The following is an 11,097-nucleotide window of genomic DNA, read 5'->3' as shown; positions in this document are numbered from 1 at the left end:
AATGTGCAATGTGGATAAGGTGACTAGGCATCAGGGTATATGATCAACAGAGTAGCAGCAGCGTATGCGATGAGTGTATGTGAGTGTGAGTGTATGTGAGTGTGAGTGTGAGTGTGTGTGTGTGCGCGCATGCGCTTTTGTGTAGAGACAGAATAAATGTGTCTGCATGTTATGTGTGTATGAGTTTGTAGATTCCTGTGAGTGTGCATGGAGATAAAACATGAAATACAATGGTAAACTCAGACAGTCCGTGTAGCCATTCTGTTAGCTACTGTATTTATCAGACTTATGGCTTGGGGATAGATGCTGTTCAGGAGCCTGTTAGTGTCAGATTGAGGCACCGGTACCGCCGGCCGTGCGGAAGCGTGATGTGTGTGGTGGTGTGGGCTGAAAGGTGCATGAGGACTGTTAGCCAGGCCATCACCATGTGAGGAGAGGGGTCTGGGGTTCAGGGGAACTGAAGGAATGTGTTGAGGTTAGTGAGGACATATTTTGTGGTCACCGCAGAGCATTTGTGAAGTGCAGTTGAGGACACTTCCTCTTCCGTGTAAAATAAAAGTCCAATAGAGTCCAAGAATTTCCTCTCTCTAAACCTCAGAACTTTAGGTGCCTTTTTTAAAAACAGAAATCCACCACGTAACATCGGTATTTTTTTTTGTTGTAATTAGCAAAAGTCAATTGAAAATTCCTAGCGGCCCACCAACGAACTCACATACATCTACCCATTCCAGTTTAGAAACCTTTTCCATTTTCAGTGGTATATCCATACTAATTTCTTACTGTATTCATTTTCTGTTTTTATCATCCAGCTCAATCAAGTTTTTGGGGGGTTCTGATTATTTACAAGCTTATAGGGCCATGTCTTAGGTTTCTGACCATGCCACTCTTAGTGACAGTGAGCATAATATGTGCAATTGACAGCTTGCAGTCCTCTACCACCAGCAGCAGTTACTGTGTAAGGGTGTGGCTGGCTCGTCCGTCACATCTTTCTACTCCTCCAGAGATCTGGTTGCCATGGAGAACCAGGTGGAGCCCAGGTGGCTATGAGAGCTTACCCTTAGTAGTGAAAAAAAAAATCCCTTCATTACTTTATAGCATTATACTCAGCATTGTCACTAAGCCAGCTCCAGTGTAATTAAAAACGTAATATTATGTGGATTCTCATTATAGTTGCATGGACTGAAGGATTATTACAACAAACAAAATGTCTTAAACATGTATGTGACTTCAATTGAGCCCTAGAGTGACAGGAACCAGTATTCCCTCCAACTATACTCTGCCCTGTGCTGCACTATGAGATGGGATGCAGTCAGTGGAGGCTGCTGAGGGGAGGACGGCTAATAATAATAACTGGAATGGAGTGAATGGAATGGTGTCCAAAACATGTGTTTGATACCATTCCATTCACTCCATTTCAGCCATTATTATGAGCCATCCTCGCCTCAGCAGCCTCCACTGGATGCAGTGAGAAATAAACACTCTCTGGTGCAGTAGTGCCATCTCTGCTTCTTGTTGGTCTGCTCTGTGCTGCTGAACTATAGGATGTTGCTAATGGAGGATGCCTCTGGTGTGAGGATGATAGCCTGAGTCAAAGAGTCAATGTGTTGAGGGGGAGCCTTTTAGGAAGACAGACAAAACAAACTCAACCTGCTGAACACCTGCACTACCCTGTACTCCCTCACTGACTGACCATGCAGGGCCAAGACCAGGCCATGTCCTTTTACTTTCTGACAATAGTTAAATGCACTATAATAACACCACCACTGTGGCTGCATGATCCTGAAGCTACAAGCTCAGAAAACAGAATTTTCTTGGATCCAAGTTAGTCAAACAATATAGATTTTTTTGCTTTTATTATTTAGACATATAGCTAATAGTTATAAAACAATCAGAGCAAAAACCAGGATTGCATTTAAGAGCATTGAAGAGAATGTTTTATAAACTCAGGGTCGATCGATTACTTATACACCATCCTCAGTATCTATGTAAACTTGAAATAAATAAGTCAAAAGGATAATTTGGCTATGGCAATGAAAAAACACATGAATAAGTCTCACATAAATCACACAAAACATCATTTACATAAGATCAATTCAATAAATAAATAAATAGAAAATAACCATGATGGTTTTATGTGTGGTATATTGGCAATACACGTGTAAAATAACAATAATGATACAATATCTGGCCAATGATAAATAAGACATTAAAAACAATCATTATTCGACATATAAATTAAGGCAGTTTTACAGCAGGAGTGTGTGTACATGAGCTCTAATCCAAGGCATTGATGGCTACACTAGGGCAAACCTTTCAAATTGTATTATGTTCAGAGACAAAGCTAAAATTGAATGTCCACAGATTCACAAGCTAATAAAGTGATAGATACATTTCCAGCCTGTGAATTAAAAGGCAATTGTATGACAACAGTACAGCTAGGATATGCCTTTCTTAGGTCTAGAAGCTAATGCAAAAGCACTTGTGCAGAGATCCTAGAAAAATAAAGTTAACAGTCTAATGCTTTACGTACTTTAGATAAACTAAGATGAGTCTGAAAAATATATAATTCAAGCTCCAAACGGGATTTTAAATCCCCATTAGTAAATGCAGTGGTCGAGGACGGAGACAAACTTCACGCATACTGTATGACGTCCACACGTAAAGGCACAGGTATCTCTTCAGTTTAACAGGCTGGTCGCACAGGCATCTGAAGGAGTATAACCTGCCTGTTTTCTGAGGGATGACATTTGTTGATGTGCCGTGTAAGTCCCGGAGAACTGTAGAACATGGCAGGGCAGTATTTGCATGGGTAGACCTGCGAGGAGTGGAGGAGACGGATGTGCCTCTCCTGGTTGACTCTGTTGGGAAAGTCCTCTCCACAAACAGGGCACAGGTGGCACCCTGAGGAACTCAGATTCAATGGTGCGTGGCTTGGAGTTTTGTCACTCGGTTTTCCTTCGTTTTGGGATAAGGGATAGGCATCGTGGACCTCACTGCTGGTATTGTGGGAAGCTGTGGCATGTTGAGATATTATGTGCTTTCTTAGGTATGCCTGGCGTTTAAACTTTTTCCCACAGTGATGACAATCATAGAGACCCTCCTCTGATCCAACTGATCCCGACTCTGACAGCCCGGGGCTGGGTGTGTCTCTATCACTCCGGCCCTTTATTTCATCAGACACAGCCTTGTCGAGCGCGCACATCTTATCACTCTCTGATTTAATATGTTGTGCACCAGACATTGACGCGTTATTTTGAGGTTTTGGTTTGTGCCAGCGCCTGTGGGAGGCTAGGTTTGCCGGGCAGCTGAAAACCTTATCACATTCAGGGCATCTGTACTCAATCCTCACTATCCTGGAACACTTATGTTGGGCCAACGCGAAGGGGTCGCCATATGCTTCTCTGCACAGTTGACAGACGAACTCACCGAGAGGCTTGTCACCTGCTGCCGGCTGTGGTCTGGGTTTTTGGTCGACGGGAGCCTCTTTAATTTTGAGCCCAAGCACGGGTGATGTGGTCATCTCGTCTTCGAAATGTAGTTTCTTGATAGCTTTGTTTTTTTTTGATGGAGGCTTGTTTTTACGCTCGGTGTCGCTTGAAGGCCTTTTGGTGCCATTCCCGGTGACAGCGGGTAGATTTGGGTTCGTGGTTGTCCCGGTCCGATTGCAGTTGCTAGTACCGATTTTTAGGTCCACGGGGGCAAAGAGGGGATCTAAAGTGGTATGCGATGCAGGTGTGGGAAAGGATTCAGCAGACACCGGTGAGCCGAGATTGAAATGTCTCTCTAAATATCCTTGTTCATGGTCTTTACTGGCCGGCCGGGTGGGGCTGTAGAGAACCTGGTACAATGCCTCCGGGTTCCCAAACTGAACAGGTTTAGCATCTTGTCCGGGGGCTGCTGCTGTTGCTGATGCCTCGCAGAGCAGGGATGCTGCATCTGCGCGCTCAGGGGAGGATGCGAAAGCTTGTATTTGTTGTCCCTGCTCCACCTCATCAGAGCGGACCCTGTAAGACATAGGGTTTGGTTTCTTGTTCCTTTTCACTAAAAATCCTCTTGGCATTTTTGCGATGGACGGAACAGATTAAGGCACTGTTGACGCACAGATTATGTTGAAATAAAATCCAGGTTCAGGTTATTATTATAGACACATCGGACACTTTGATTGTTCACCGTTCCCCTGGCTGCTATTGATTCGTTCTCCTCCCGAGATGCTTTCATCACGACATAGCTGCACTCGTTTTAAGGGGAAATTATGATATTGTTCTCGCCCCTTGTTGCCTCATCCCCAACCAATCAGATGGAACTAAGATCCCTATGGATTTGCGGAGTTGGTTTGGGAGGGTGGAGAGAAGGGCTTGGTTTCGGGTGGAAATAAAGGAGGATTTGCAGCTTGCTAAGCAGATGTACCTGAGTTGAAAAAAAATAAATTACTATGCACGCAATGCCCCCCCATAACCTCGTCCCATCGAAGGCACACGCCGGGACCCTCCTCTTTTTACGGTCTGATGAGTTTGCATAGAAATGCACACGTGCCTCGGCTTTGTGTCCCTCCTTTATGCGGGGGGGCACACAAAGATCTGCCAAAAAGGAGATGTCCATTACTGCACAACAACCATTAGAATCTAAAATAAAAATTAGGCAGGGGTGCCTGATTTATCGGACAATGACAAAGATGGTTGGGGTTGGTGTTATTTATTAGTTGGCCTACCCAAAATATTATCGTCTGTGCAGACACACACACACACACACACACACACACACACACACACACACACACACACATTGCTGAGTTGCATGTTTTAATCTGCTTCAATTGCATAATTATTAAGCTTTATTCAAGGCTAAAGAAAATCGACAAATTGTTCAACCAATACAGAGTTTAAACTATAGCCTATTCCTTTAAAACACCACATTTAAAAACCCCAAACAAGCAAATATTTCTATTGGAGAGAAAGAAAAAAAAGCAACAAAGAAACATTTCAAGGCATCCATAGCGACATGTGTTGGATACGACAGTTGAACTCTGGACATATGAATCAGTCATTTTACGCATACATAATTAATGAAACAGGGTTCCCTGCTTTGCATTACAATGGCAGCGCTTTTGCAAGCTGTATCCCGCTTGTGATTGAAAAGGAAATTGCACGGTAAAATGTGCAACAAAGCAATCTGGCCAGTAGATACTTTCGGCGCGTGCTGTGCGTGATCAGTGTGGTTTGAACAAAGCCGACCGTCTCCAAACGGGCCCTACCCTGATTATCTCTCCGTTAAAAACAGCCAAACCCAATTCCTTTAGGGACATATCCCATCTCTAAAATATAGCCTAAAGGCTATCCACCACCATGGCGAGGAACGAGAAGACTTGTCAAGTTTGGTTAATGCGTCAAGATTTCATTCCATAATAATTTGTGCGATAAACCGCATGCCAGATGTCTGACCAAGTCTTTTTGTTTCTTTTGACAGAATTTCACCGAATATGATATTTGAATGGCATAGGCCTCTCCGGTTATTAATAGGCATATACATGTATATAACTATAAAGTTGCTCAAACTTATCTGAAATAGGGCTACGTGAAATTATTGTAATTAAAGTAATTATCCAAGGCCCAAACAATGATGCAAATAATAATTTAAGATATTTTTCAGTACGTAAAATCTTTAAAAAGTGTTTGAAAAAATGGTATTCTAACATGACCTACAGTATAAGCCTATAATATAGGCCTATAGGTCATGTTAGAATACCATGTTTTCAAACACTTTTAAAATTGCCTTCCTCTGGGAAATTGTTTGCATTAAAATGGCTAATTATTCAATAGCCAGGGGATGACACAATTCATTGGGTGTCATTGAGCCATGTCATTTCATAGATTCATATATTGTACCAATTAACGTTTATCTTACCGAGCTATTTGATAATCGCTTGAACGATCCCATACCTTGAGGCGCGTGTGCGGCTATTTGTTCATTGGCGTGTGCTGCGCAAAGAGAGGCAGTGAAGATTTGAGCCTCATTACCATACAGCTGTAGAATATAGAACCCCTCCTCGCACTCACTAAATCCACTTTCATCTAGGCCTAGGTCGTATCAGTCATCCCAATAACATTTGCAGTTACAATTACAAGCGACCTTTTAATGCGAATTTGAGCAAAAACTGTTATGTGAGAAAGCAGAATTTGACAATTCGTTGTGACTTTATTATAACACTTAATGAGGATTGTTTTGTTTTCTCTGTTTTCTCAAATCAGTCAACTTTAACTTCTCATAAAATTAAGACAACTACAAGTTAGTGTTCTTGTTCATGCTAAAAGTGTGTACATAGCCTAATATCCTTGTCTATCTAAAATCACAAGTACATTTATTAAAAACATTGGCTACTGTATTTTCTGTTCAAATGAACTCAATTGAATGTCAATGTTTTTACTACAGTTGGATGATTCTACAACGTTTAAATTAAATAAAAACAATGGAATATTTATTTGTGATGAATATGTCATTTAAAATGTGGGTTGAGGTAAAATAAGATGTTGGAGCAGTTACAGTAGTCCAGGCTGGGCATACATAGTCAGGTGGTACCTGTTGTACCTCAGGTAATTCAGAGTGCTGGTCTTCAGGGAAGCCAATCCCCCACTTGTTTCAAACACCTTCTCGAGAAACACGTTCGGTTCCTCAATAATGTCCAGCTTCTCATCTACCATTCTCTGAACAAGCTCTGAAATGGACACATCATTGTGGTCCTGGAGAAAGAGAGAAGGCCTTCGTTAAAAGCCCCCCCCCCCTCAAAAAAGACCATAGCAATGACAAATAGTATCGGTAGACAAACATGTGAATGGAGAAAGATGAGACAAATCCAACCTGCACTTTAGTTGATTCCATTATTTGATGCATTTCCTGCTCAAAGTCTGCAAAGCGATCATGATATATCGCCAGGCACCATTTCTCCCTGAAATAACTACCAACACCCCCCACACACACACATACAAACACATACACGCACGCACACACATGCACACACATTTAGTGCATTCACCTAAGAACTCCCAACAGAACAGCAACAGCATGGACAATTCATTATTTTAACAGTTGATGATGTGTTCAGTCAGCTCCAATAATGACATTGAGAGTGGCCTCATTCAGAGCCATGACAAGGGCCAGTGATGAATCCAGATGTAGTAAGTGTTAGACAGCTTTATGAACACGGCAGGGTGGCTACGCTTCTCCACAGAGCAGAAGAAGCAGATTGGGGACCTGCATTAATAGATTAGACCCAGTGACAATGGCTCCTATATATGGCGTGTTGAAACATCAGAAACAAGGTCACTCAAACACCAATCTCCAACCTCCAACCTGGCCTACCTGCAAACACTGACAGGGAACAGTATCTTGAAGACATACTTCTTCTGAGAGAGCTGCCTACTCAAAATGCAGATTTACATAAAGACAGTGTGTCGATTTACTTTTTTCCTTGACCATACTTGTATTGTCTGTAAACATTTTAAATGTAACTATATATTACATGGCCAAGAGTGCGTGGACACCTGCTTGTCAAACATTGTTTCAAAATCATGGGCATTGATATGGAGTTGGTCCCCCCTTTGCTGCTATAACAGCCTCCACTCTTCTGGGAAGGCTTTCCACTAGATGTTGGAACATTGCTGCAGGGACTTGCTTCCATTCAGCCACAAGAGTATTAGTTAGTTTGGGCACTAATGTTGGGCGATTAGGCTTGGCTCGGAGTCGGCGTTCCAATTCATCCCAAAGATGTTCGATGAGGTTGAGTTCAGGGCTCTGTGCAGGCCAGTCAAGTTCTTACGCACCGATCTCGACTAACCATTTATGTATGGACCTTGCTTGTGCACGGGGGCATTATCATGCTGAAACAATCCAATGTTGGCAAGCTCTATACCACTCCAGCCAACGCTTGTCAATGTGCATGACAATCTTAGGCTTGTGTGCGGCTGCTTGGCCATGGAAACCCATTTCATTAAGCTCCCGACGAACAGTTATTGTGCTGACATGGTTTACAAAGAGTGTTGCTATCGAGGATAGATTATTTTTTACACGCAATGCGCTTCAGCACTAGTCAGTCCTGCTCTGTGAGCTTGTGTGGCCTACCACTTCACGGTTGAACCATTGTTGCTCCTAGACATTTCCACTTCACAATAACAGCCCTTACAGTTGACCGGGGCAGCTCTAGCAGGTCAGAAATTTGACGAACTGACTTGTTGGAAAGGTGGCATCCTATCCCGGTGCCAAGTTGAAAGTCACTGAGCTCTTCAGTACGGGTCATTCTACTGCCAATGTTTGTCTATGGAGATTGCATGGCTGTGTGCTCGATTTTATACAAGGTGTGGCTGAAATAGCAGAATCCACTAATTTGAAGGTGTGTCCACATGCTTTTGGCCATCTAGTGTATCTTTCCAGAGACCTGAATCTCCCCACTCCCTCCTCTCTGTGGTGTACTGTAATGTAAACCACCCCAGCAGCTACCTACCTGTAGAGGTCGTGAACCAGCCCTTCATCATAACGGGAACACAGGCGGTTGAGCAGCAGCTCATGTTTCCCATAGAGACACAGGTAGTTGGAGACTGGTAAGGGCTTCAGTGACAGACAGGTGATTGTCTCCACCATGCCGTACTGGTTCAGGTGCAGGTGGAAATAGTTGCCAGTCTCAATGCGGCCAGTCAGGATCTCTCTTCCCTGGGGAGAATAGGACAAATCAGACAGGGATTTCAGTATTGTTGTTAACATCACAACTTGTATGAGAACTTGGAAAAATAATCTCGATCTTTTTCAGAACTTGCATTTCAAAATGAGCAGTCACAAAGAGAAATGCATACTTATGTGACAAAATAATCAAGCCATGCACTTTCTAGTGAAGATTTAAAATGGTACCTACCTCTACAGGGTGAACTGCAGATGGTCTTTGCTCTGGTTTGGTAGCATGGAGATAACTGTATCCTCCTGGCAGTCTACCACCTTGGTAAAAACCGTGTGTACAGATAGAACAGCTGAACTGGGTTTTGTGGGTCTACTGATGCCAATAAACAATGAAAACCCAGGCATGACTCCCAAGTCACAGACATGTCTTGCTTACAGTGTCTGAAAATAATGTTTCCAACTGTGGGATGCTTTGAAATACCTAATTAGTGTAATATTGATAAAAACAAATGGTAACTTGATGAGCAATAAATAGTTACAGTACAATATTTATGTTCAAATGAACAGAATTGTATATGTGTGGATAACTACCACAGTTTAACAGACAATGCTGTAGAATAATGCCGGGTGATAAGGTATTTCTACCACTAGGAAAATCGTTCAAGGCTTTTCAATTTGTTTGAAACGGACAAAAATAAGTGGTTGTTTTGTGAGCACAGCTCTTCACCTGACCTTGTTTACCCTGTGACTAAACAAATACAGAATCGGCCATTGTTATGGTTCATTGTTGTTTGATGATCAAACAGTAAAACGAGAAAGAAGCGAGTAGCTCAGAGATTCCATTACTAGGGAACAATGTAGCATTACATAAAAATGTGAGATGGAGTACATTGTCCTGAACAGACAGGATAACAGGACATACAAGGTGCGAACCTTTGGGTTTTGAATAAATCAACAATGATAGAAAAAAAAATGGCAATTAGTTATAATTAGAATTATGACTCAATCAGTATTATAAACTGGGTGATTCGGGCCCCGAATGCCAAGGCTAAAGGCTGTATCCATGCACTCCGCGCGGCGTCGTCATTAAGAACAGCCCTTAGCCGTGGTATACTGGCCATATTCCACATCCCCTCAGGCCTTATTGCTTAACTATAACACATGGATGAAGATCATTTCTCTGGCTATTTCTGTGTTGGACGGCAGCAGACCTTGGATCTTGGCTTGTGTGTAGATGGGGATGAGGCGGTCCAGGTCGGCTGGAGAGTTGACGGCCGGCTCCAGCGTGGGGTCGAAGAAGGGCAGCAGAGCAGCAGCCAGCTCCTGGCCTACCTCCCTAGAGTTGAAGCTGGAGTGGGACCACTGGTCTGCGAGATAGCGCCGGGCAAACTTGGTGAGGGGCCCGGCTGCGCGGATGGTGGAGTCGTTCGTATGGAATGTGGTGTCTATGACCAGTCGGCCGTCGTACACCAGACAGGCGTCGTTGATGGTCTTAAAGGCATCGTAGTCCACACCTTTGGAGGAGAGGTTCATAAAGACCTACAGAGAAATCAAGGATGGTTAGGCAGTTTTACTACATTAAATGATCCTGCTACCAACTATTTTACTCTGCTCATACGATTATGAAATCCACAATTAAAATGGACAATAAGAGACCAAAAATGATTGAAGCCCACAACACCTCTGATATACATTCCATTTTAGAGACCTGTTACAAATTCACTGAATCAAGTATGAAGCTACTGCACCCTAGTAAGAGCGCCTCTTTTCTCTCAGAGATGGTGATTTGGACTTACAGAGCACTCCAGCCGGAGAGGCTGACTGTCACTGGTGAAGGACAAGGAGGTGATTGGCTCAGGGTTCTGTCCGTCATTAATCTGGGCCAGCAAGCAGTTGTGGTGAACATGGACCCCACTCTTCTCCAAGGCCTTCTTCATGGCCTTCTCCACTGTGGGGTTGCTGAAGCACGATCTGGGGCTGCAGCTGGAGCCCTCCGTGGTAGGCAGATGGACCAGGTGGATGCGATAGCCTTGGACATCCAGGCATAACAGAGTCTCCACACAGGTGTACACGTCAATGGTGTTGCCATACACTATGGCATTACCTGTAGTGCCACAAAAACAAGATTTCCAACCAAAAACAGATTGAATGAATAGCGAGCTTGATGCAATTTACAATCACAAGAGGATTGGTTGAAATGTATTACAGCCAGCCTTCTCAAATTACTCAGATGCTATGTGGATGGAGAAGATCGGGTCACTTGGCAACAAGGGGGCATGGCAACCACACAAAGACTGCCTAATCTTCTCTTTGTCAGTGAAGAGCTGTGGAGGAGGGATGAGATGAGAGCAGCTATTTGAGTGACCTCTGAATTCTTACAGCTCAGCCTCTCCTGATGATGAAACTCACTGATGTTAATAATGACGGTAATAGGAGGAT

General features: G+C 43.3%; 2 protein-coding genes across 4 annotated transcripts in view; both read right to left on the bottom strand.

Moving 5' to 3' along the window:
• Window positions 1-1,836: 1,836 nt before the first annotated feature.
• LOC118398789 (insulinoma-associated protein 1a-like) lies at window positions 1,837-4,529 on the bottom strand. Its single transcript, XM_035794498.2, has one exon. The coding sequence runs from the start codon at window positions 4,058-4,060 to the stop codon at window positions 2,684-2,686; it is 1,377 nt and encodes a 458-aa protein (XP_035650391.1). The 5' UTR covers window positions 4,061-4,529; the 3' UTR covers window positions 1,837-2,683.
• A 257-nt stretch (window positions 4,530-4,786) lies between these two features.
• The window catches only part of cfap61 (cilia and flagella associated protein 61), a 31,680-nt gene continuing 25,369 nt past the window's right edge, over window positions 4,787-11,097 (bottom strand). For all 3 annotated transcript variants that reach the window (XM_035794493.2, XM_035794494.2, XM_035794495.2), the window contains 6 exons: window positions 10,455-10,762; window positions 9,870-10,197; window positions 8,897-8,976; window positions 8,492-8,697; window positions 6,853-6,949; window positions 4,787-6,734 (listed from right to left, as the gene is read on the bottom strand). In XM_035794493.2, coding sequence (XP_035650386.1) covers window positions 6,534-6,734; window positions 6,853-6,949; window positions 8,492-8,697; window positions 8,897-8,976; window positions 9,870-10,197; window positions 10,455-10,762 — 1,220 coding nt within the window. In that variant the 3' untranslated portion in view covers window positions 4,787-6,533. The remainder of the gene's footprint in view (window positions 6,735-6,852; window positions 6,950-8,491; window positions 8,698-8,896; window positions 8,977-9,869; window positions 10,198-10,454; window positions 10,763-11,097) is intronic.

Source organism: Oncorhynchus keta, chromosome 19 (genome assembly GCF_023373465.1).
Source record: "Oncorhynchus keta strain PuntledgeMale-10-30-2019 chromosome 19, Oket_V2, whole genome shotgun sequence".
Classification (NCBI taxonomy): Eukaryota; Metazoa; Chordata; class Actinopteri; order Salmoniformes; family Salmonidae; genus Oncorhynchus; species Oncorhynchus keta.
This window is presented reverse-complemented; position numbering and strand designations above follow the sequence as displayed.